Raw genomic sequence first — 24,690 nt, 5'->3', positions numbered from 1 at the left:
ATTTTGGATGCTCTCAGGAAAAATCACACGAAGGAAATTCATAAAGGGATATTAATTTTAAAAGGATGGAAACATGCTAGCAGCTTGATGAACAGAAAACTTGTGTCCTGTTTTCATAAATTTCTCTACAAATGAAAGTATGATGAACCTATATGCCCTTTCATGGTGTGCTTTTAGTCTTGACAATTTACCATGCCCGTAGATTCAATTAAATATTAATCTACTCTCCAAGAATAATCTAGACATTTTTCCTTTTTTAAGCCGTGAGAATTAAATGAACCAATCTGTTGGCCACAGCATCTAAGTCTGACCCCTAAAACCAAGCTTCCTTACCATTATTCAGGCTGGAGGCATTTTGGTCTGAGTCAAAAGACATGATGAAACACAGGTATTTAGAAGACACTTTGTGAAATTCGATCAGGAACGTCGTGATCACTTCAGGCAATGGGAGAAGTGTTAGAGAAATTGTGTGCTTGGTTGATCCCAGCAATGGGTGTCAAAGGTGATAAGAATGTGTGCTAAGCCAGCACTCTGGTACCTGGTAGAAAATAAGGCAGGCCTTATCAAACCTGGTTTTGCACAATGATACACCTACAGCTAAAAGACAATTAATTACTGAAATCCCTACAGGAAAACTAAGCTTTATTCTAAGCCTGAAATTATCTGGTTTCTAGTAGCTTTTTTCCTCTTTGTAATAGTTATTTTTCTAAATGATGCTTGATAATAAGCACTCATGATTTCTTAAGAACCTAATTATAGAAGAGACTGCACTCAGGATCCCACAGTTGACCACGGTGCTACGGCTGGAGACCACCTTTGGTGGAACAAGGCATTTGAACTCAGGGGCTCTCTTGAAAAATCCTAAGAAGTATCACTCTATCTACCTGACTGCCTTGCCCTCAACCCAATCTCTCCACTGTACAAAATAATGCTTGAGGAAAACTGGCATGCAAAGCATATCTTGGAGTGTAGGCCCGAAACTTGGGAGGCGAAAAGAGTCCTCTGGTGTCCTGTGGTCCCACCAGAGTAGGCAACTAGGGATTTAGGCCAGGTCCTATAGAGTAGTGAGGAATTTTTCTGTTTGGAGGTCCCTCTGCTATACAGATTTCTATGGAACCTGCCACTGCAATGGGCAGCAGGGCATGTCTGAGGCTTCTAGCTGCCTCTCCATCTATGGAACACATGAAATTTAACACATACTTAGCATTAAGGCTCAGATACATGGATAGGCCAAACCAAAACCACTATATGCAGTTAGATACTAGTTCAAATTCTTACAAACCCTAAAAATTCTTGAGTTATCTAAAACTCTAAAGGACTTTTCAGACTTGTGCCGAGAACTGAAACTAGGCTGTTTTTTCTTTTTAGTCTTAACCTACATATCACAAGAGGAAGAAATGACATGCCTTAATTGGAACCTGCTTTTAATCTTTCTCATCTAGTACATTCTTTTGAAAAGTCTCTGCTAAGATCTCATAAAGCAAGGTTCTTCATATTTCTGTAGAAGGCAGTAGTCCTTATATGTTTACTTTAATAAACAAACAAAAAAATTTTTCTCCCAAAAGGTTTATTTGTTGCATTTAAAGTACAAAACCAAATACATAGATCCAGATATTGAACCATATATACATATCTATACATATATTATTCAGACCTACTTAAACCCATCTGTACATTCTAATGTATCCACCAATAACACCTCTTGACTAAAAAGCAACATATCTCTAAAGAAACAAACAGTTATTAGTAACACTGCCATTTGAAAGTATAGAAAAAGGTATTTCATAGGAATAGGAGAATTACCAAGTATAAATCCAATATGTTTACATGGACTTCTTAAAACAGTCTATAGGAATAATTAATAGATGAACCTGCCAATCAAAGTCTTCTTTGGGCATAACAACTCTATAAAAGAAACGAGTTATGAGAAGATATTTTATAAGGTTAATTACATTCTAAGATTGTTTTGATTTGGTTTTTAATTTAAAGAAAGGACTTTATTTTGTCTAATAGCACAGCATTTCTAACTCTTATTTTCTATGGAGTTGTAATGAATCTTTAGGCAACTACCTATACCTGTTAAAAATTAAACTGGTCACAAAATATACATATATATATATATATATATATATATATATATATATATATATAAAACTGGTCACTAAAAATGATAACCAATTTTTAACACTGTGTTAAAAGCGCAGTTCTGTCTTCAGGAGGAAAGCAGAAATTTTAGACTTGCCAGATACAGAATACGTGACGTCTCTAAGCACACAGATGTCCTGCTGATCGTGGGGACTAAGTTATAACAGCTTCTTTGTTCTAGAATGTCACCTACCTCACATGCAGACCACAGGATACTAGGCCTCAGATGTCTGAACAGCACCATTCCAGGCACAGACTTTCTCAGTGCCTATTCCCATAACTGGGAACACACACACACACACACACACAGAGATATGGGTCATTATTAAAATCAGATTTGTTAATGGCTTCACAGTAGCAACACAAAATGTAGTATCACATTTCCATAGGAAAGGTTATATTTACTCTACACACTTCAGTCTTGAAATGTGGACCCCCAAAACATTCAATTCTCAACAATCAATGAATTTGAAGAGGGTCCCACACCCTCAAATCCTAATTCAGCAGAGCAAAAGCCCCTCCTTGGCTGCCAAGCGCTGGCAGTGGACTTTGTCTTGCTGCAGCTCTTCATGATTTGGATGCCAGAGTTTCATAATGATCCTTTCAATGTTGAGAGCATATACAGTGTGTGTAGGAATGACTTCCCTGTGTACCTGGGATAAAAAAAAAAATCAGCACGTCTCCAATTATACTTCAGTATACTTACTTTTCCAACATAGAAAATGAAAGTAAGGTTTATATCAACAAAACACTCACACAAAAGACACACAAACCTGTAAGTTTTAAGCCAGAACCTAATTAATCCCAAATCAGATAACAAGAAAACAAGGAAATAACAAGGCTCTGAAATAGAAATAAGGGGACAAGGAGATTTTTTTTCTTTCACTGGGGAGGTGAGGGATGCGGGAGGTAAGTTAGGAAGGACTCTTGAGCCCGGGGTTTGAAAGATTAGGTTACTATTAATGGCTTTAATAACAAACAATAAAAACTGAAAAACAAAAGCCAGGAAATGGAAAAGCTAGCGAGTATCTTTGTAGACTTGAAGAAACTTTGAACCTATCCATAGATCTAGGTGAACCTTAAGGAGGCAAGAGTTACCTGCAAAGCTTCAAAAAGGTCGTACATGTTCACCGGAGGCAAAGATGTGGGCAGCGTGTCCCCCGAGCACGCCAGCAGGAGTGCAGCCTGCTGCTCGGCGTCGTCAGGGGGCAGGTGAGACGCTGGGTTCTGGCCGGCACAAGGAGCAGAAAAGGCTGGAGGGCTGGAAACAAAACATTTCAGAAATATTCCCAGTAAGTAAGATGGACACACCTGAACAAACACAATAGGGATGGGCTGCTAGAATACTTCTTATAAAATATATCGCAACGTGAATCAGAAATCCAATTATCTTTCAGCCAGTGTATACATGAGTAGTCTATAATTTTAATTTTTAAAGGCAGCCCATCTGCTGGGCTGGAAATAAAACGCAGTGCAACTGCATTTACCCTCCTCCCTCCACAGTGCTAAAATACTAAGTCAGGATACTGAGTCAAAATTGTTCCCTGCCCTTAAAGAGCTTCTAGTTGGAAAAAAATAATAGACCTTCATTAAAGGAAAATGAAATTGGAAACAACCAACTTGGAGAGGTAGGTAAATGATACTGGAGACAACAGGATCAAAAATAACAAGAAAATAAAATAAAGCACAAAAAAAGCAACAGGCAAAAATGGAGGGTGGAGAAAATTCATCCAGATCTTGCCAATTTCCCAAAATAGAACCCAGATATAACATCAGCTGGGAAGTCAGACATAATTTTTGTATGGTAATACAGTAGGAGATAACCTATGCAATTTTGGAGAGCATGCAGGAGGTGAAACAACAGTGCGGAGGGAACTAGAACGAAAGCACGAGTGGAGCGTGAGCGTGGGCTCCGGCAGCAGACAAAGGCAGCGCTGATAGAGAAACAAGCGGCCGACGGTGAGACAGGAGCCTCACAGGGACAGGCTGGCAGGGGGGGAGGGCAGCTGGAGGCCCGGCAGGGTCACACACAGGCTCACACACCGCTCCAGTGCTCACCCGCTACGAGGGGCCACTCTTTTACTCTTTTTGGTTTGTTTTTCTCTAGAGAAGAATGACTCACAAATGAGAACAAATAATCCCAAACAGATATGCCTGAATGAGATTGAGAAAGTAAATCTTCACCTATGGCAATCTAAATAGTGAACCCAGTTTACACCAGTGATCTTCCAAATGAGCCCTGTGAGCCGTCTCAAGGTCTTCAGAACCATGAAACAGGCACCAGTACCACGGCCTCCCCATGGTGTCAGCACTGTCTGCTCTGTTCAACTCCCTGCTCAGCCTTCCTGCCCCACATCCCTCACCATCACTCCTCCTGCCTTCCCTGCCCATTAGTTCTTCCCCAGCATCACTCCTGCCAGCCTTCCCAATCACACTTTTTTCTCTGAAGTTTTATCTCCCTTGTCATCTCTTTACCTCTCTTCTCCCTGAAAAGAGACAACACAGGGATGAAGGTAATCCAGGTCATCTCAGAGGGATGACTCAGAACATCAGAGAGGTCCTGGGAGCCCACAGTGGAGTGCAGACAGACAGGTTCCAGAGATCGGAGCTGAGAGACCAGATCTGCACAAGAGGATGCCAAGAGCAACCTGACGACACCCAGCACAGGCCGCTATTTTGAGCTACAGCTAAAAAAGCCAGATAAGGACCTGGAGAATCACCTACTGCTCCTCCTCCCACCACCAAGAAACCCAACCTTGACCCAACAAGCACAGGTCACGTTCCTGAGTGAGAGCCGGCCCACTCCCCCCACCAGTCAGGTGCTGCCCCTCAGGAAGCATCCAGACGCACTGCCCCAGGGAACGACTCCACTGTACTTCGGAAAGTGGGGCACTCACTTTAAACCGCATGCAGCAGCCAAATTCTACAACTTCACTTCCAATATAAAGAGTACCAAAAGAATTCACTAGTTATCACGCAAGGATGCAACTTAAGAAAATAAAACCATACTGCTCTCAGAGGTACCTTAGACGCACAGAGCCCCAGTAACCAATTTTAACAGTGGTCTATTACAAAAGAGTAGTGTAACCAATTAGGAAGGATGGATGCAAAAATCACAAGAAACTTCATATACCTTTCTATTAAGTTGTTGTAAGCTACTACACTATTCTTCAGGTATGGTTGTGGGGTCACATTACTACCAAAGGCATATTTAAAATGACCATCACGTAGTCGATAAGCTTTCCTTCTTGACACAACTGATGTCAGTATATCTTTAAGGTGATTCTGTAAAAACAAGAAAAAAAAAGAGAAAAAAAAGCATGAACTCCTCTTTAAAAGCAAACCATAAAACTTCCTTTGACCAAAAAATGTTTACTGGCATTTAGTGGATGGAGATGTGAGACAGGCAAACAAGTGCTGAAACCAAACGAATGTTCACTAAAGAGCCACACAGCCATACGTACCAGGGCAGGAGGGTACAGAAAAGAGCAAAGGGAGACGTGCTATTTTTATTTAGTTCTATTTAGGATGGGCTTGCTCTACCTGAAATTTATTAAAGTTTTTATATCTCTGAATTGGATCCTCTCTTTCAAAAATGATGTTCAGATAGCTTTAAATAAAAGTACAAAAATAAGTAATTTTTTTAAGCAGCAAACTACCTTGAAGCTTGGTTTAAAATGGTACAAAATGTTTCACGATCAGGAACATATTGGTTATAGTGCCCAATCTACTAAAATCCTTGCATAAAAAGAACCTTGGCTCTCTCAAAAGCCACATAAACAAAAGATATATAGGAAATAAACAGAAAGTTAGGTATTTAATATCTCTTCACCTTTGTGAGAGCCAAGTACCTAAGAGAGGGTTAGAGAATGTCTGCGAAAACAGAGAGAGAACCAGTCCCAGCCTACCCTTATTAACAGGGGTGCTGGGGTCGGGGATGATGTTTCAAATCTACCAATAAGCTCAGCTCATGTCAGGACTTCATGGTACAATTTATGATTCAATGTTTATAACTTCATGAGACAGCTATTATAATCTCTGAGGCACCAGCAAGGAAACGGAGGCCCAGAGAATGGGAAGGAATGACCCAACGTCTCCAGTTAGTACCTGTGCACTCTAGAGCCCAGTGTATGTTCTGTCGAGTAACTAAATGAGTAAAATGAATGAATGAAAGAGTGTGCTGAGACAAGAATCCCACAGTTCAGACGCCAAGTCTAATAATGCTCTTCAAATGCCGTACCACAGCAACATCAAGTGATTTTAATCTTTAGGATTCTCAATCTCATTTTGTTTTTTATTTTTGCTTAAAAACTGTCCCCTTGTTGAGAAATTAAACATCCAAAGTGTATGTCGCAAGTAACCTTTCTGAAAAGCTTAGTCTGTTAACTGAAAGCAATTGTTTGGATTGTGATGTTTGTCCCCTCTAAAGAAAACAACTTTCAACGATGACAATTCTGAGATCAGAGTCACATTTTAGTTCTTTTCTTGCAGTACCAACTTTGAATAACTCACACAAGCTTGTCACATTCAATGTGTAAGAGTGTTTCTGCCACCAGCAAACCAACCTCCACCGCATAGACCACAGCTGAGACAGCCTCCTCGGTGACGTTGTCCAGCCCATGCTCGTAAGCAGTCACTATCATTCTCCCTTCAAGCTGACCCCGGGTGGGAAGCATCATTGTGTGGGAACAAAGTTTCAAGTCATCATCATCTTGGGGATCCTTGGCCACAAACTGCTGGGCTCCCGAGAGAGGATTTTGAGGCTGGAATCTATGCTATGGGTAAGAAAACTTTTCAAAATTATTCATTATGTGGCAAGTAATAAGACACAAACAAAAGTAACCTATGAATTGGACCTGAGATCCCACAAATTAATGCCACCACAACTATACCACAAGAGTTAAAAAAAAAAAAAAAAGTAACTCATGCACAACTAATCACAGATTCACACCCATTACATAGTAATAATGAGGACATGAGTTATGGGGAGTAACAGTACTATGCACAGCAGTTTATTCTATTCAATTAGTACCTCGGTAATCACAGAATATACGGCTCTGTGCTAAAAATAACAATTGGGGAGAAGGAGAAGATATAAAACTATTTTCAAACAAGTCAGAGTATTTTAAGTATACTTGTAAGTAAGCAGATTCTGAAAGTAAAAATATATAATTAATGCTTAAATAAAGCCCTAAAAAAAACCTAGCTAACCAATGTAACAGATCTAATAACAAATATTCCAAGATAATGTAGGGCAGTGTAACTCTTTACTTACTATTATCTTCTACTAACAATTCTCAACACAGAATCTTTCTAAGACACAGTCGTTAGTTTTTTTAAAGATAGTTTTTCCCAATCTTTTCCACTCATAAAACCTCAGCCTTCCTCTGGGAGATGCTGATAGCCAAATTATATTCTCCATAATCAGTGGGAGATATGCCTCAGTAGCTTTTGCTTAAGCCCAACTCACAAGATTTTGTAGCGAATATGGCTTGTCCTGTTTGAAGTTTGTATTATAAAAGCAATACTTGTTGTTTTTCCATTTTCCAAGTAAGTATAAAACTGTATTTTATATCAAACATGCTTTTTTAAACCAAGCATACCTCTCTGGAGATACTGATGCCCTCCAGATCGAATATTCTTGACTTAAAACATAGAGCCAAGGTAGAAATAAATAAATGTTTGTTGATGTTAATGAATAAAGCTATCAATACCCAGTCAAATCTATAAAAGGGATACTTTTGGGAAACTTTGTTCCCTGGATATAAACCAGAAAAAAAAAAGCGAGTTATTCTAAAACGTTTACAAATTTTATAGCCCAATGCCTCCAAGATTTCTCTGAGGATCCCCAGAAGGCTCAAGGCCTAGTGGGGCGTCAGCAGCATCCTGCCAGAGGCCTCTGGGCCTCCTGGACCCTTGGAACAGAAGTCTTCAATCTGAATAATAATGAAACATTACTCATTCCACAAAGATATTTAAGAGGAAAAAGAGCACAGGCATAGTTGTTGAATCACTGAAAAATCATTAGGTACTAATGATAACATATTAATAATTACACAATAACAAACTAGAATAAAAATTCAGACACAATCTTTGAAGCCCTCTTCACCAAATTCAAATATAATAACACCGTTTTCTCCCCAAATCATGCCCTTTTTTTTCAACTTTACTACCAGAATTGTAATATTCATTAAAAAACTAAAGCCAGTTCCATCACACCAGTGCTTAAATCAGTCGTTACCAAGATCTACTGAACAACCTACATCAAATTTCTGACGAACAGAAGAAAGCTTCTTCTTTCCCTTTGGTTTTCCAGGTTTGGCTGCAGAACCCCCTGTCCAGGGTAAAGATCCAGCACCCTCTATAAGACAGAAAAATAACAATCATAAGAGAAAAGAATGACAATTGATAACTGCTAAGTTTGTTTTCACTTTAGGCTAAAAAAGTATGAAATGCTCAAATGATGAAAATGAACAAATGCTTAAATTCAGATCTTCTCATTCTCCTTCTCTAAACAAAACATTCTCCTTCTCTAAACAAAACTTCTCTCAAATCACATTTTTTTTCTAGCTGTAACCAAAATTGTTCTTTTAGGAAGACAAATTTGTTTTTCACATTTTTAATTGTTTACTGGGTGTTTGTCTGCTTATTAGTAGCGTAGTATTATAAAAGCAGGACAGAATTTTCTAGTTCAAGATGGTGAAATGAGCACATGTATTTGTCTCCTCTCTCTTCCAAGACCCTACTAAAAATTATAGTAGAAAAAAGTAAATGGCACACACCCACAACACAGATAAAAAGGAAAACGAGTGGCAGACCAAGATGAGCTCTCAACAAATTTCAAAGATGGGCTAAAAAGGAGCCAACTTAACAAAGCGGACACTTGGAAGCTGTGACCTAAGCTGGCAAGGTTGGTAAATAGGTGGAAGTAAATAAGCCTGACTAGTAGATATCCACAAAGAATCTGGATTTGGAGAAGGTGAGCGCAGTGGAAACCAGGAGGGATAGTACAGCTAAAAACAAGATTAATGGAAGATCTATATTGAAAAGTCATCCATACATACCCCTTCCCTCACCCCCAGGACTGAACTCAGTACAAAACAAAAATGCAGAGTCCCTTGCTCAAAAGTTAAGAATTTCAAGATAACCACAGTACAGCACTAAACCAAGTGCAGGCCCTTCCAAGTTCATGGACAGTTCCTGGCCCCATGAAACCAGCCCCACTCACTCCTATATACAGTGCAGTATAAACAGGCGGCAGGGACAGGAGAATGGAGAACTCTTCTCTAGTTAAATAGAACAAAATGTCTGGGATTTACTGAGGTAGCTGGTATGAATGTTGGTACCCTAGAGCACAGTTCTCTGCAGGCTGGCATTTGAGGAACCTCACTGTAATGGCTGGCCTCCCGTCAGCTCACTGTAAAGCACAATCTCCAGGTTTTATGCTTCATTCGTAAATGTGGATTCTCAGACATTTGGTGATAAGCTTAACATGGTAAGAAAGACCAAACTAAAAAAATAAATAAATAAAAATTGAGATCCTAGAGATACAGAATTCAGGCAACACAAAGAACTTGAATAATTTCTAATTCAGATCATCAGAGACGTTTGAGAAGATGGGTATCCATAAAACACAAAGACGATGCTACAAAAATTGCTGAATTAAAGAATGCACTGGACAGAAAGGCTGAAAGAATTGAGGAAATCTCACAAAACACAGAGCAATAAGGCAAGACAGATGTTTACAACCAGTCAATCCAGAAAGATGTTTCAGCACACTCTAAGGAGCCACTGAGGTCCCATAAGAAGAACAAAAAACAAAAGCAGCTGTCTCTGAGAACAAGCTGGTCTAGGAGTGGGAAGCTTTTCATTCTAAGACCCTCTGTACTATTTTTTTTTAAACCATGAACATATATAGTTTAGTGTTAAAAAAAAAAAATCAAAAGTTATACAAGCTCATTACAGTACACTTGAAAAAAATATCCCAAAGAATTTTTTTAGGAAAAGAAAACAAAAAATCACCCATCATTCTAGCAAAACATTATTTCATCTTGATGCTTTTGGAAGAATGAGTTTGTAAAGCTTTGAAAAAATATTCCTGGTTCCTCAGCTAAGAAAGAACTGTTTGGGAAGTCAAGTTCCTCTTCTCCATCACTTTAAGTGTCTTTGGCACACCTAGATCACATCTGGTAAGGCCGGTCACTCTTAGATGATTTCCCTGATGAATGGAACTTGATGTTAGGCAATGCTGCTGCTGAGTGGCCAAATACCTCGGGGGAGGAAGCAAAGCACGGCAAGGGCTGACTCTGACCCCAAGGAAGGAGGGCTTCACGGCAGCACTCAGATTTTGGTTTGGATCCAACACTTCTACCTACTAGCTGAAGAGGGCCTCAGGTAAGTTTTTATTTTGTTTTGTTTTCTCTCCTCTGAAGTTTGTTTCCTAGCATATAAAAAAGAGGCCAATACCTCTGAAGAGTTGTTGTGAGGATTAATGATAATGCACGTAAAGCGTCTAAGGCACTGCAGTTACAGTATTCAATAAATAACATTATTAAAATCATCCTTCCTGCCGGACTTAGAAAAACAGTAACCAACCTAACCACAATTATTAAAGTACAAAAAACTGTATTTCTATGCTTTACTTTTAATAGAAATCACCTCTTTGTTGCAAGCAAATATTAATTTCATTTTAAGGGAAGATATTTTGGGTGTTTGAGAAATAGTCTCTAAATTCCAATGTTTCTTCATTTATTTTTAACCAACAACAAACATCCAAGAATATCAAAGGCTTTATTTAATTAAAATCAGCCACCTATACTAATACCACTTCGTATTTGTTTGGCATTTTTTATTTTTAAGAGTACTTTTTGCATATTCTTTCATCTGTTTTTTTTTTTATAATCCTGCAGGGTAGATATTACTGTCTCTATTTTATAAATGTGGACGCTAAGAACACTCAATAATTAACTACATTATCTAAGCTAGTGGCAAAACCTAAACTTGAACCCAAGCCCCTTGACTCCTATCAACCAAGGTTTTTATTCCGATCATCCCACTGAACCTTCTGGGTGTATGGCACTTTAGAATATACCTACCTAAAAAGTAAGATCTAATCCTCACAATGTTGGCTTTTCTGATCAAATTAAACTTTATACAATGAAGTGGATTATCTTTAGATCTAACTGGCAAAAGTCCACTTCAATTTAAATTAAATAAAACATTAGAAATGTGACACAGTGTAAGATGTGCAGTGAGGGGTGTGGTGAGGGGTGGAAAACAGCCTTCCCTCTCTAACACCAATCTCTGTAAACAAACGCTCACTGTTTATTATTCTTCACACCAATGGCGACTTCTTTGAGTGTGGAGAACAGGCCTTTGGGAGATCTCATCTGAATTCTCTATCTTACAACAGAGCTTAGCAGAGGGGTATGATACAAAATATTAGTCATTTCTAGATAAACATGGGCTTTTAATAAATGATCATCAGAATCACCACAGGCCCTTTAAACAACAAAAAATTCAATTTAATCTACAGTTAAGAGGTACCTGTAAATTCAAGTTTTTAACAAGAGCCCAGGATAAGCTTTATCATGAGGCAAAGTTTTAACGTATTTAGTTATTTGTTTTTGACTGATTAAAATAAAACTGAAAGAGGTGACTTGTACCACTTAAGCTCCAAAAAATTAGGGACAAAGAAATCATTCTGTCTATACCTATTTACTTAGGTCGAAGTGACAGACTTAGCATCCACGTACCTCCCCAACATGCTGCTATTCACTACCTTTGTTCTTCACCAATAGTTTGCCAAACACATGCTGAAGCGCCAACCTTCCAGGTGCTAATATCTCACTTAATTAAGAAGAGGAGAAAGTCTAGGTTCTCAACATATGCTGTGGTTTCCCCTCCACGTACTTTACCTTCCCTGTATCTATGGAAACGCTCTCCTAACCACCAAAGTCCCTCTCTTCACTCCTCAGCTTCTTCCTCCTGACCACCTACCCTCCTCCTCACCTCTCATTTATTTAAGTAATCTAAATCCAATTGAATGGGGGGTAAAGACCAAAAGTCAATGAAAGGACAGAGAAATCACCTGCTTTAAAAAGGTTCTATAGAAGAATCTGTATTACACAATAAAATGTTTCTTCTGAGCAGTTCAAAGAACATTTCATTTGCAAACAAGTCTGTTAAAGGAAGTGAAAGTCTAGTAAGCCCAGCATTCTGTGGTTTTACTGACTGACATCCCTGGAGGTATTTCTACTCCCTTACCTGGTGTAGACACCAAAATCTGACAACGCGTGAGAATAGCCAGGAGGAAATCGTTGTGAGAATGGACTGAAAAAGGGAAGATTGTCACAAGTCAAATACAGAATATTTACAACATAAGGAACACACTGTTTCAGTCTAGCTTTTAAGGACTTTGGATATCCCCTACTCTGCCATTCTTTACATTTAATTTTAAATATCCACATTGTTTAAATGACCTTACACACCACTAAAACCAAAATTTTTTTTTAATTTTTAATAAATTTTTAATTTATTGCAAATCTGGGAAAACTTCAGAACAGTAAAATAACTCCCCAGATAATTATTTTACCATTATCCTGTGTGAGAAGTCTATGAGCTTCAAGGTCAAACTCTTCTTTGCTGATCTTCTGCTTGAACCACAACTTTAAGTTAGCCCAGTATCTGCAGAGGCAGAAACAATATTAAGAACCTCAGGTTTTGCTTCTTCCCCAAGTTCACCTTATCTGCCTCAACTCCCAGGGAAGGAAGGAAATTTTGCATTCCCTAGTGTTATGGACTGAGCTGTGTTCCCCCCAAATTCATTCGTTGAAGCCCTAACCCCCCCTTAGGACACAGAGAGAGAGACAGCAGGCAAGAGCCAAGGGGAGAGGCCGCAGAAGACAACAACCCTGCTCACACCTGGATGTCAGACTTCTAGACTCCAGAACCGTGAGAAGATAAATCTCTGCTGTTTAAGGTACTTAGGAGTCAGAATACCATCAGAAGAAGGAAAGTCCTCCCTAAAAGGGACTGAGCAGTAGTCACAGAATCAGACTCGTGAGTCAACCAGCCAAAAACCACTGCTGTACCTTTCCTTTCTCGCTGTTGCCCTTCCAAAAGACCTGCTCACCAGAAACCTACACTTAAGATTTATATTTTAAAGTATTATTAAAATTATCTTAAAAGTTCTCATCACAAGAAAAGAATCTTTTAAACTATGTATGGTGAGAGACGTGAACTAGAGTTACTGTGGTGACCATTTTGCGATATATACAAATACTGAATCATTATGTTGTACCCCTGAGACTAATATAAAGTTAAATGTCAATTACACCTCAATTTTAAAAAAGATTTATATTTTAAAATGTGTATGTGTTTTATGGGCTGAGGAGTGGACATTAATACCAATTCTGGGTGACCTCTTTCCTTTCAAATGAACTCAAGTTTTAATCTAACCTGGCTGAATGGGATTCTAAAACAGCTTGCCACAAAGAAAAATACCTGAGCATATGAGAAACTTAGTGGTTTTTAAAGTGAAAACCAACCACTAATCATAAAAATTTTTAGTTAACTAGTAGGAAAAAAGGATCCAATCTTTTATACCTTAACAACATTATTAGAAACAGGAGTAAAATACTTTACTTTTCACATCCACACCCCTTGTTTCGGTGCTGAAGAAAGCTACTCCTCCTTCAAGAAACAGGGCTAAAAATTACTTAGTATGTTTTACAATCACTTTCAATTCACCATTAGCTACTTTCTAATGCTCATTTGAGTTTCTAACAAAAAAGAAAAAAAAAAAAGCAGCGGTTCCTAAATGAGATGGTTTAATGCTCTTACTGCCCTATTACACCCATGGCAGGGTTTCTCCTGTTCTCCCATATGCAGATTAGCTTAAGTCTGGCTAAGTACATACGTAATTGCCTGGGTTCCTGTGCTTTGACCTCGTCCCCCCTTCCCCCCACACTGGAGAAAACCCGTAGCTTTAGTGGCATCTTAAAGCTTCCCAAGACCCATTTCATTCAACAGCAAAACGTGTTAGTTCTAGAGCCTGGCACCATGTTTCACCTGATAGTCACACCCAATAGTCAATAATAACTTCCCAACAGCAAACACTTAAATGCTCCACCCCCTGCTTTTTTTAAAAGAACAACTAAAAAATGAAATAAAGCTCCACAGAAAAACAGAAGTCTTTTCCTATCCCATTTTATACAACAAAAGAAGATAGTAACATGAGAAAAACTTCATTATTTTAAAAGCCCTGTGTTCCTATTTTATAAGAAAGAGGCAAATATATTTATATTTGGAGTGTCTGAACTTGTTCCAGAACTAAGGCAAGTCTCTGCCAACATGATGCTGTCTATCTTTTCCAGTGGCAAACTTTCTAGCCCAAATAGACAGCACTGGCTATCAAGTTGAAGACTCGCTCCCCAGTCCTGGTCCCTGTATTAACTTGCTGTATAGCCATGGACAAATGACTGTTTTCCTCAAAAATACCAAAAACAAAGTTAGTCAACCTCTATGTAGGTGAGAATGATGGGTGATGAGTATAAATGGGTCAGACTAGGAAGCACTTGAGATACCTGGAGAAAATTAAATAACATATGGCTAAATCATCCAAAAAACTAGGCACCCATTTGAACCCAGAACTCTACTGGGTACTTACTATACAAAGTGAGTTAGCCAGCAAAGCTCATTTCTTTCTACAAGCTGACATGGGCACACAACCTGACATAAAGAACACTAGGACCACTACATAAATAGAAAGCAATTCATATCTGGGTTCCTTAAACACCTTATTATATATTTTACCTACGAACAAGGACCACATTTAAATGGTCACGTTGTACAAACCAAAGCAAACTACTCATGGAGGAAATGTGAGAAATTACTGTATAGCAATATCACAGACTGTTCAACCAAGAAGCGCTTTTCAAGGAGCAGAAGGGGGAAAAGACAATGAGAGAATGGAAAAAACTAATAGAGAACAACACTGTACCATTAACTGTTCCTGGCACAAAAGCATATTTTGATTGCATTGTTAGTGGAGATTCAGCTAAAGATGCACCAAATTTAGCTTTGGCAGCTCTATTTGACCAACGTTTGATAGCCAGTGTTGACCTTTAAAGACCAAACAGGAAATGCTAACTTCAACATTTCTGGCGACCCCAAGCTTGTGTGAGGAGTGTGGGATCACAGAGTTCACCATCGCATCTAATCAATCAATTATACACACAAGCCAGGTTTATTTTAACATGGAAACATTCACTTTCAAATATTTGTAAGCATCTTACATGTAACCGAGTGAAAAGTCTTTTGTGCTTAAAAAGTGTAAATTTTAGCTGTCAGTATTACAAAAATAAGCTATAGAAATTAATGAAGGTAAAAGCAGTCAATTTTACTCATTAAAATAAATAAGAATTTTTAATTAAGTAAGCAAGGAAAGAGACAAAGTCAACATGAATATTAAAATATAACTTTAGGTAGAACATTTTATCTTTGGGAATGAATGTTTACAAAAAATTAAATAATTATGCCAAAATAACAGATTAGATGATTAAATTTTAATTCTAGTGTTTGTAGTTTGATTTATTAACGTTCCTAATATTAAAATAATTTTTAAAACTTATATTTTGTTCTTAGTTATTCCATTTAGACTATGAGTGTTCCAAGAAGTCTTACATGGGAATTCTGTGTATCTATCTTGTTAGGATGAAAAGTAGACTCTGGGGCTTCCCTGGTGGCGCAGTGGTTGAGAATCTGCCTGCCAATGCAGGGGACACGGGTTCGAGCCCTGGTCTGGGAAGATCCCACATGCCGCGGAGCAACTGGGCCCGTGAGCCACAATTACTGAGCCTGCGCATCTGGAGCCTGTGCTTCGCAACAAAGAGAGGCCGCGATAGTGAGAGGCCCGCGCACCGTGATGAAGAGTGGCCCCCACTTGCCACAACTAGAGAAAGCCCTCGCATAGAAACGAAGACCCAACACAGCCATAAAATAAAAAATAATTAAATGTTCATTGTTAAAAAAAAAAAAAAAAAGTAGACTCTGCCACCCCAAAATTTCACAAGAAGGAAAAACTCCAAAAATCACGTATGACATCCAAGTTAAGTAACTTCAATCTCCAGCCATAATGAAAAGTAGAAAGATGAGAAGGAGAAAGTGTTGGAGAAAAAGAAAGATCCCCCAAACACCTTGCTCCTCCAGAAACATCATTTCAAAGTGAGTGTCTGTTGAGTAATGCAAACATGTAGAATGTCACAGAAACCATCTAGCAGCAACAACACAAGACTTATACTTTTAAACGTTTAAAATTTGCTTCTTATATTTTACAAAAATAAAATTGTAATAACAATGTTTTGAAAATTTCCAAACTCGACCTTGTACCTCGGAGGGTTCCTTCTATGACTTCAGCCTTGTATTGAGTTAATGATTTTACACTCGGCCATTTCAGCATCTGACCCGACTGTGTACTCGGTCCCCTGCTATAACCTGGGTGAAAGTCTGTCTGAGAGTCTCTGGGGTCCTTTGCAACCCTCTGTAAGGTATCACAGCCAGAAATCAGATGCGAGGGCCCCAATCCTGACATGACTTTGAAGAGTTATTTAACCTCTCAAAATCTCAGTTTTCTCATCTATCAAACGGGAATGATAACTGCACCTACCTCACATCTCTGTTGTGAGGATTAGATGAGATAGTACATTTAGAGCGCTTAAAAGGTGTTCAGTAAATGTCTGCTACTGCTATCATCATTATAACTGCAGTAGTGTTCGGAGACTATTTCACCGGAGGGTCTGTCTGCCTTCCGAAATTGCTGTCCACGCTCTTGCCGACAGTGCCTCCACAACACCCGCGCTCAATAAGCCTCCGCCTCCAGGAAGCCCTCCGAGAGCGGGCCGCCTGCGCGGTGCCGGCTCAGACCAGGCCGCTAGTCAGCCACACGCGTTCCGCACCCTCGCACGGGCCGCAGTCGCCCAACAGGCCCTTGAGCGTGAAGGCGTGGAGTTAGCTTTTCCCGCCCCACCCAGGGCAGAGCCTCGGGCGAAGGCGCCCGCCAGGTTCCGCAGGGAACCAGGGAGGCCCGGCCCCTCCAGCCGGGTGAGTCGGGGTTGCCCGCCGGCCCCTTCCCGGGCCCGAGAAACCCAGAGGCCCCGCCACCCGCTACGCGAGGGCTGCACAGGCCTCGCGGCCACGGGGGACAACTCCATGGTGGGTCGGCAGCCCAAAGCTGGGGGAGCACCCGCGCGGAACCCCGGAGGCTGCGTCCGTAGAGTTCTTACTGTTTCACGTTGTCCCCCAGGGCCTCGCTCAAGTTCTTCTTGGCCGCCTCCAGCTCGCTCACAAAGGTCGCCATTGCTCCCCACGTCTCAGCCCGACCTCAGACCTCTCGGCCACAACGACCAGCAACCGAAAAACCAACTCCGCGAAGGCTTCGGCTCTGGAGGCTCCGTCTGCTCCCGTCTGCTCCCGCCTGCCCCGCCCCCAAGCTCTAAGAAGACGTTTGTTTGGTTTTCGGCTCCGCCCGCCTTTCTGGAGAGAAAGTGCTGAGCCAAACTCGGTGTTTTCGTGGTCCTCCTGCTCCCGCCCCCTCACATCACGTGACCCGCTTCACCTCGCGCTCCCGCGCCCCACCTAAACCCGCCCCGCCCGGCCCGGGCTGCAGCGTCACCTGCAGGGCTGGCGTATCCCGGGCTCTCAGTCTCACCGCTGCGCGAGTTCGGAATTCGGTCCTTTTACCTGGATGAATATCTTCCCTCTCCAGGTCAAAAAGTAAATGCGGTATTGACTTTATTCTCTTTCTTTGCCTTATTTTTTTTGCCGATCACTTATCATCTAACATGCCACTTAATTGACTTATCTTGTTAATTTTCTGCCTTCTCCAAATAAAATGTGTAAGTTCCGCGAGGACAGGATTTGTGTTTTGTTCACTGCTGTTTCCCCAAGTTCCTAGAGCAGTGCCTGGAACATAGTGGGCTCTCAGTAAATATTTGCTGAGTGAATGAAGTAATTTTGAAAAACAGGAAAATACACAGAAGGATAAGAGGAAAAGAAAGAAAACAAAATGTTACCACCCCGGGAAAAAACTCTTTTAAGTGAGAGAGATTCCCCGTTCCCATAATTTATAATCATACTCTATCTTCAATTGTGCATCTTGGTAGAGTTTTGTTATATTTACTTAATATAACAAAGAAATGTTTTCCTCTGGTATTACATTGTCTTTATAATCATAATTTTGGTGACAGCATACTAAATACCCCACAGGAGGAAGGCACACAGTAACTTGTTTCCCAATTGTTAGGCTGATTATTTCCATTTTTTTCTATTAAAAGCAATATTGTAATACACTTTATGCATAAAGCTTTTCCTCATTTAGGATTATTACTTTAGAACAGAGTCCCATAAATAGAGTTACTGATTTAAAGACAGGAGTATTTATAAGAGTCTTTGTGCATATTGTCAAATTGCCTCCCCCAAATTTGAAATAATCCTAAGTGGCTTTTAAATCTTGCGTGATTTCTCCGCAGAGGCTCCTTCAAGCTTCTCCATTCCTTCAGCAAATATATAGTGAATTCCTATTATGCGCCTGGCAATCTTTTGGGTCCTGGGGATACAAAGATGAACAAGGCAGGTAAAGTCTTCCTATCTGTGTCATAAAACTCTACAGAAAGTTTGACTTTTTAAAAAGTAGTTACCCACTTATGCTTTCCATGGCTCCCCACTGACTACTGAACAAATTCCAGACTCCCTAACCTGGCATTCAAGTTTTCTTATGACCTGGACTCAGCTGACCTGTCCACCTCACACACACCCAGGCCTGTCCCCATCACCCCTTAGTGTGCCCTCCGCATTCTAGTTACTTCGCTTTCTATAACAAACCACATGACTCAGTCCTTTTTTATATATCTCCCCTCTGCTAGTTTTGAGACCTATGGGTGGCTACCTACATTTTTTGCAATCAGGTTCAAGTATTAAAGGACCCATTCAGTAGGACTAGGAAGGAGCACAGATGTTTGGGTATATCTTCCAGGAACTGTCCCCACTGTATGGCTACCCCGTCTCTATGGCTACCTGTCCACTAAGAAAAACATGACTCTTATCTCTTGGAATCGATGCTTGAAAACATGCATACCTCTACACATCTAGCTCAATTAAATAGTCCATTCTCCTTCAGCACTTTGTATACCAATTAGCATTAATTTCAGTATAGTGATTCAGGTAAATGTCCATTTAAACTGTAGTGTTAGACGATATAACAAACACAAACGGACATCTGACTTAATAGAAATCAATACTAAAACCATTTGTAATTTGGTAGTTACTTTAAAGAAACTAATTTTAAATTTTTTAGTTATAGACATGCTTATAAAAATGTATACCACATATAGACAGCTATTAAATAGCTTCAGAGAACGTGTGTGAAAGTCGTTTATAAAATGTAAAGAATTCTACAAATGTTAGTTTAATCTAGTTTTTTACATCTTTTTAAAATTATTATTCTATAGCAATTTGCTCTTCCCCAAATGCAGGCTAGTCTGAGAGTAACTAGTAAAGTCAACTCAATAGGATATTGGGCACAGACTATATAAAATAAGAGTTCCCTTTATTTATATTATCCATATTTTTTCCATGTCGTTAGGATGAACTGTTGAAGGTGGGTAGTATTGTTCATATATTGCCTATTCTTATGCAACATCTTTCAAAATATAATTATATAAGTTATAATTGTGTACAAATACAATGCAAAGGAAAACCCCTCAAAAAGGCTATTTTCATAGCTATTTTACTTGCATATCCATGAAAGTTTGGCCTCTGCTTGCTTAATTCTTCCCAATTCTTTATTTTATAAAGCACTAGTTTGTTTGTTTTTTTTTTTTGGTGGTAGGATTTGATGTTGATGGAGTTGTGAGATATCTCAGCTCTGGAGATGACGATGATGATGATGATAATGATTTCTCCCAGATATGATATGTAGGTTCCTTAGACCTGTATGTAAACCACTGACTCATTCTTTATTCTGGCTAGCGCCTAGTACAGCAGAAATATTTGATTGACTTTCCTAGTCTGCTCATTGGCGTTGATTCATTAGCTTTATTCTCAAAGCACTGACTGCAAACGTGTGAGTTGTTTCCATTTCAGACATCAGCAGCGCTGCTTTATTGGAAGGACTCTTACAGTTCAGCTTTAAAATATTATTGATAATATTTTACTTGCCCTGTTGAAATTACCCTCATAATGTTCACAACAATTTGCAATACTTATTATGTAGTATACTATGGTACGTATGGTACACACATATGGTACCTATATATACAGTTATACTATAGAACATAGTGGCTCACACTCAACATATCTGGTAGAATTAAATATTTTAGAAAATTCTATATAATAGTCTTCCTCTTCTATATCTATGTTGATCTACAGATATTAATATAGTTAAAGGTTATAGACTAGCGTGTACTAGGTCCTAGTAAAATTTATGGTTGAAAACACTTGGAGAGGCATATCACACTGACACCACATCTATTTATTTTATGTCTGCCCAAATAAGATATAAAGAGGTTCTTAATCTTTTATTTTGCGCCATGGGCCTCATTGGCAGTCTGGTGAGCCCTTCTCAGAATAATATTTCTAAATCCATAAACTACATATGATTACACTTAAAAAACAGTTTTACAGAAACACAGTACTATCCATGGGCCCCAGCTTAAAATCCTCTGAAGCTTTATAGGTACTTAGTTTGCTCAGGCTGCGATAACAAAACATCACAGACCGAGTGGTTTAAACAACATAACTTTATTTTCTCACAGTTCTGGAGGCTGGAAGTCCATGATTAAGGTGCCACCAGCAAGTGTGGCTTCTGGTGAGGACTCTCACCTGGCTTGTAGACGGCCACCATCTCTCTAATGTCCTCACATGGCCTGTCCTCAGTATGTGTGTGGAGAGAGAGGGGGATTGAGAAGGAAAGAAGGGAGGGGCAGAGAGAGAGAGTGTGTGTGTGCGCGCGCGCTCTGGTGTCTCTGCTTGTAGGGACACTAATCTGTTGGATCCGGGCTTCACCCTTATGACCTCATTTAACCTTAATTACTTCCTTAGAGGCCCCATCTCCAAATATAGCCACGATGGGGAGGGGTGAGGCAAATATTCAGTCCGTAATAGTACTACAGGGAGTTAATTATAGTTTCTCTTTCCTTTTCTCAGAAGCTCTTGGAGATTAAAGTTTTAGGACTCTGAGAAATGGAAGGCATCTAGGGATTCTAGTGATAAAAGACACCTAAGCAACCCCTAAGAATACTGAAAAGTGAGCACTGTTTTTACAATGTGTCTTGGCACTGTCATGGTTGTAATTAACTTGGTGAAAGCATTTTCCCTGGAGTTAGTGAGTCTTACAATAGAGGAACAGACGTTTAAGGAATAGAAAGAAGAGGCATGATCTGTAATGTAGATAGAAGATAATTAGAAGCCAGTCAACTGTACAGTACATTAAAAAATGTAAACTCTACAAATATTAGCTTAGTCTAGTTTTTTAAATTATCTTAGCAATTTTTCTTTCCCCAGTTAGAGGAGTATAAGTAAAAGTATAAATATTGTTGCAATTAAAAGAAGATTTAGAATTAGGACAATCAACTGAGAACAGAGATACAGTAGAGTTTGCCTTTCAGCTAAGAGGGCAGACTATGCGGCCGAGCTGGATGACTAATTAACTTCCAAGGACACAAAGAGGCAGCCAACCTTGAGAACAGTTCCATAGGTCTCCCCAGGATATTTCTATGCCTTGAAGGGAATCTCAGAAGCTCTCTTCATTCTGTTGCCTCTTCTTACTCTGGGAGCCTGACAGCAAAGACCCCGTTGGTCCTATGTTAGTAGTAAGAATGCTGCAGACAGTCTGTTATGAAACAGAGTCCTATTAAGGATGAAGTTAGTCCTGGGCATAATATCAGAGGTATTTATGGGATCATTCTTTAAATTTTTCAGAACATGAATTATTAAACTATGTATGTTGAAAAAGAAATCTCTGTAAGCAACCTGCCAAACTGAAATTTGGAAAACTTGGTTGAAGTCTTTGGCCAGGCTTCTTGTAGATAAGAGCTTCTCCAAGGTGCTAAAAGATATTTTTGTATAGTGATGGAGGTCAAGCTTTGGAGACATCTTTGGCACTGGGGGCAGGTGGAGATTCCAAACTGACACACTGTCTCTGGAGTTGCTAATAACATAGGGAGACTATGCTGGATGGAGACTAGGCTCCACACGTCACCCTCTGGAAGGAAGGAAAGCCACAGTGCTGATCCAGAAAGAGGAACTGCTCTCTGCTGTTGCCCTGAAAAGTCAGACCCCAGGGATGGAACTTGATAAGTGAATTTTAGAAGATTAGGCCAGGGCTCATTGTTTGAAATCCAGGAGGTGATTTGCTGACGGAAGTTACAGCGGCAGTTGTACCACACAGAGCATCCTATCTACTTGCAGGAGTCTTGAGCCCACTCTTTACCCCTGTCAGAAGCCGCAAGCCTGCTGGAAGCCAGGGCTTCCTCCACAGTAAGGAGCTCTGTCTTGCATATCTTTTGTTAGCTTTATGCCTAATTTCTTCGAAAGTTTTTGATACTCCTGTAAAGATATCTTTTATGTCTGTTACTTATTTCCTTTATTATGTTATCTAATTTCTTTTGTTCATGCATTGGAATGCCATGGAGGCAAAATAGCATAGTGTTAAAGTACAAGTTCTAGAGCTAGTCTGCCTGAGGTTTGAATTCTGACTTTTCCTATTTTAGGTGTATGACTCTGAGCAAGTTACTTAATCACTCTGTCTCAGTTTCCACATGTGCAAGGTGGGAATAGGAATAGTACTTACCTAACGGTCATTGTAAGAATTAATTTTAGAGTCAAGATGGTGATATGGGAAGACGCGGAGTTAGCATCTCCCCACAACTAGGGCACCTGCCTGCCACTGGTGGGGAACTCTGACCCCCAAGGAGGCGGGAGGAACCCCAGAGTGAACCGGTAGGATGTAGGGGGACCGAGGGGGGTGGAGAAGTGGAGGCCAGACAAGATCGGTGCCCCTGAGGCTGGGGAAATCAGAAGAGGCAGGCGGGAGGGGCACTCCAGGAGGAGTGGAGGGGGACTGCCCTGCCCACTCAGGCACGGGGAGCCTGCTGAGCTCCCAGGCCAGTCCCCTGCCCTCCAAGGCCCCCCTCCCCCCACCACCACCCACATTGGTCCTGGGGGCATAGGAGGGAGGCCTGGAAGATCAGGAGAGGAGGCGGGAGAGGCCCTCCCAGACCCCCAGACCAGAGGAGCAGCAGAGGAGGGCGTTTGCCCCACCCACTCGAGCCCAGGAAGCCTACTGGGCTCCCAGGTGAGGTCCCCTGCCCTCTGAAACCAGGGGTGGGGGTCACGCCTGGGCCCCTTATGTTCCTTGAGCCTAAGCCCCACCCCCCACAGCCCCCAGGGCCTTTTCCAGCCCTATGGGTCCTGAGCATTGGCCCCGCCCACCACCCAAACCTCACCCTTGCTGAGGCCCCGCCCTCCACAACCAAGGCTTTCCCCTCCCGCCCCCCGCCCTTTTGGTTTTTTTTCTTTTCCCTCCTCTTATTTTTTAATATTTTGGTACTGATGTACCTTCCAGTTGTTGATTCATCTATATTTTTATTTTTACATTCTTTCTAACATATGTTAGTTTCCTAGTCTAATTTTATTTTTTACTTTGTTATTGTTCTTTTTTTTTTTTTTTTTGCTGCCCCAGGCAGCTTGCAGGATCTTGATTCACAACCCCGGGGTCAGGCAGAAGCTCCTGAAGTGGAAACTCTGAGTCCGAACTACTGGACTAACAGAGAACCTCAGACCCCAGGGAATATTCATTGGAGTGAGGTCTCACAGAGTTCCTTATCTCAGCACCAAGACCCAGCTCTACCCAATAGCCTACAAACCCCAGTGTTGGAAGCCTCAGGCCAAACAACCAGTAAAACAGGAACACAATCCCACTAATAAAAAAATAAAAAAATAATGAGACAGCAAAAAAATATGTCGCAGATGAAGGAGCAAGGTAAAAACCTATAAGACCGAATAAAGGAAGAGGAAATAGGGAATCTACCTGAAAAAGAATTCAGAGTAATGATAGTAAAGATGATCCAGAAGCTCGGAAGTAGAATAGAAGCACAGATTGAGAAAATACAAGAAATGTTTAACAAAGATCTAGAAGAACTAAAGAACAAACAAACAGAGATGAACAACACAATAACGGAAATGAAAAATACCCTAGAATGAATCAATAACAGAATAAGAGAGACAGAAGAATGAATAAGTGCGCTGGAAGACAAAATGGTAGAAATAACTGCCAAGGAGCAGAATTAAGAAGAAAGAATGAAAAGAATTGAAAACAATCTCAGAGATCTCCGGGACAACACTAAATGCACCAACATTCAAATTATAGGGGTCCCAGAAGAAGAAGAGAAAAAGAAAGGGTCTGAGAAAATATTTGAAGAGATTATAGTGGGAAACTTCCCTAACATGGGAAAGGAAATAGTCACCCAAGTCCAGGAAGCACAGAGT

The 24,690-nt window shown here is 40.3% G+C and overlaps 1 protein-coding gene and 1 long non-coding RNA gene across 3 annotated transcripts in view; one reads left to right on the top strand and one right to left on the bottom strand.

The window, feature by feature from the left end:
• Positions 1–24,690, top strand: part of LOC309649572 — a 284,234-nt gene that overhangs the window by 254,459 nt on the left and 5,085 nt on the right. The gene's annotated exons all lie outside the window — the stretch shown is intronic.
• Positions 397–17,566, bottom strand: TADA1 (transcriptional adaptor 1). Of its 2 annotated transcripts, none has more exons than XM_082438700.1 (8): positions 17,430–17,477; positions 12,740–12,831; positions 12,412–12,477; positions 8,409–8,506; positions 6,711–6,915; positions 5,279–5,430; positions 3,244–3,406; positions 397–2,798 (listed from the first exon to the last, which is right to left on the bottom strand). In XM_082438700.1, exons 2-8 carry the CDS (start codon positions 12,740–12,742, stop codon positions 2,646–2,648), a joined length of 840 nt encoding a protein of 279 aa, XP_082294826.1. In that variant the 5' UTR covers positions 12,743–12,831; positions 17,430–17,477; the 3' UTR covers positions 397–2,645. The 2 variants fall into 2 exon arrangements, with proteins under 2 accessions (XP_082294826.1, XP_082294825.1); XM_082438699.1 differs by having other exon boundaries at positions 1,564–2,798; positions 6,711–6,920; positions 17,430–17,566.

The sequence above is a fragment of the Balaenoptera physalus genome (assembly GCF_965194825.1).
Source record: "Balaenoptera physalus genome assembly, chromosome: 1".
Lineage (NCBI taxonomy): Eukaryota > Metazoa > Chordata > Mammalia > Artiodactyla > Balaenopteridae > Balaenoptera > Balaenoptera physalus.
Note: the sequence above shows the minus strand (reverse complement) of the source record. Positions and strands in the feature narration are given on the sequence as shown.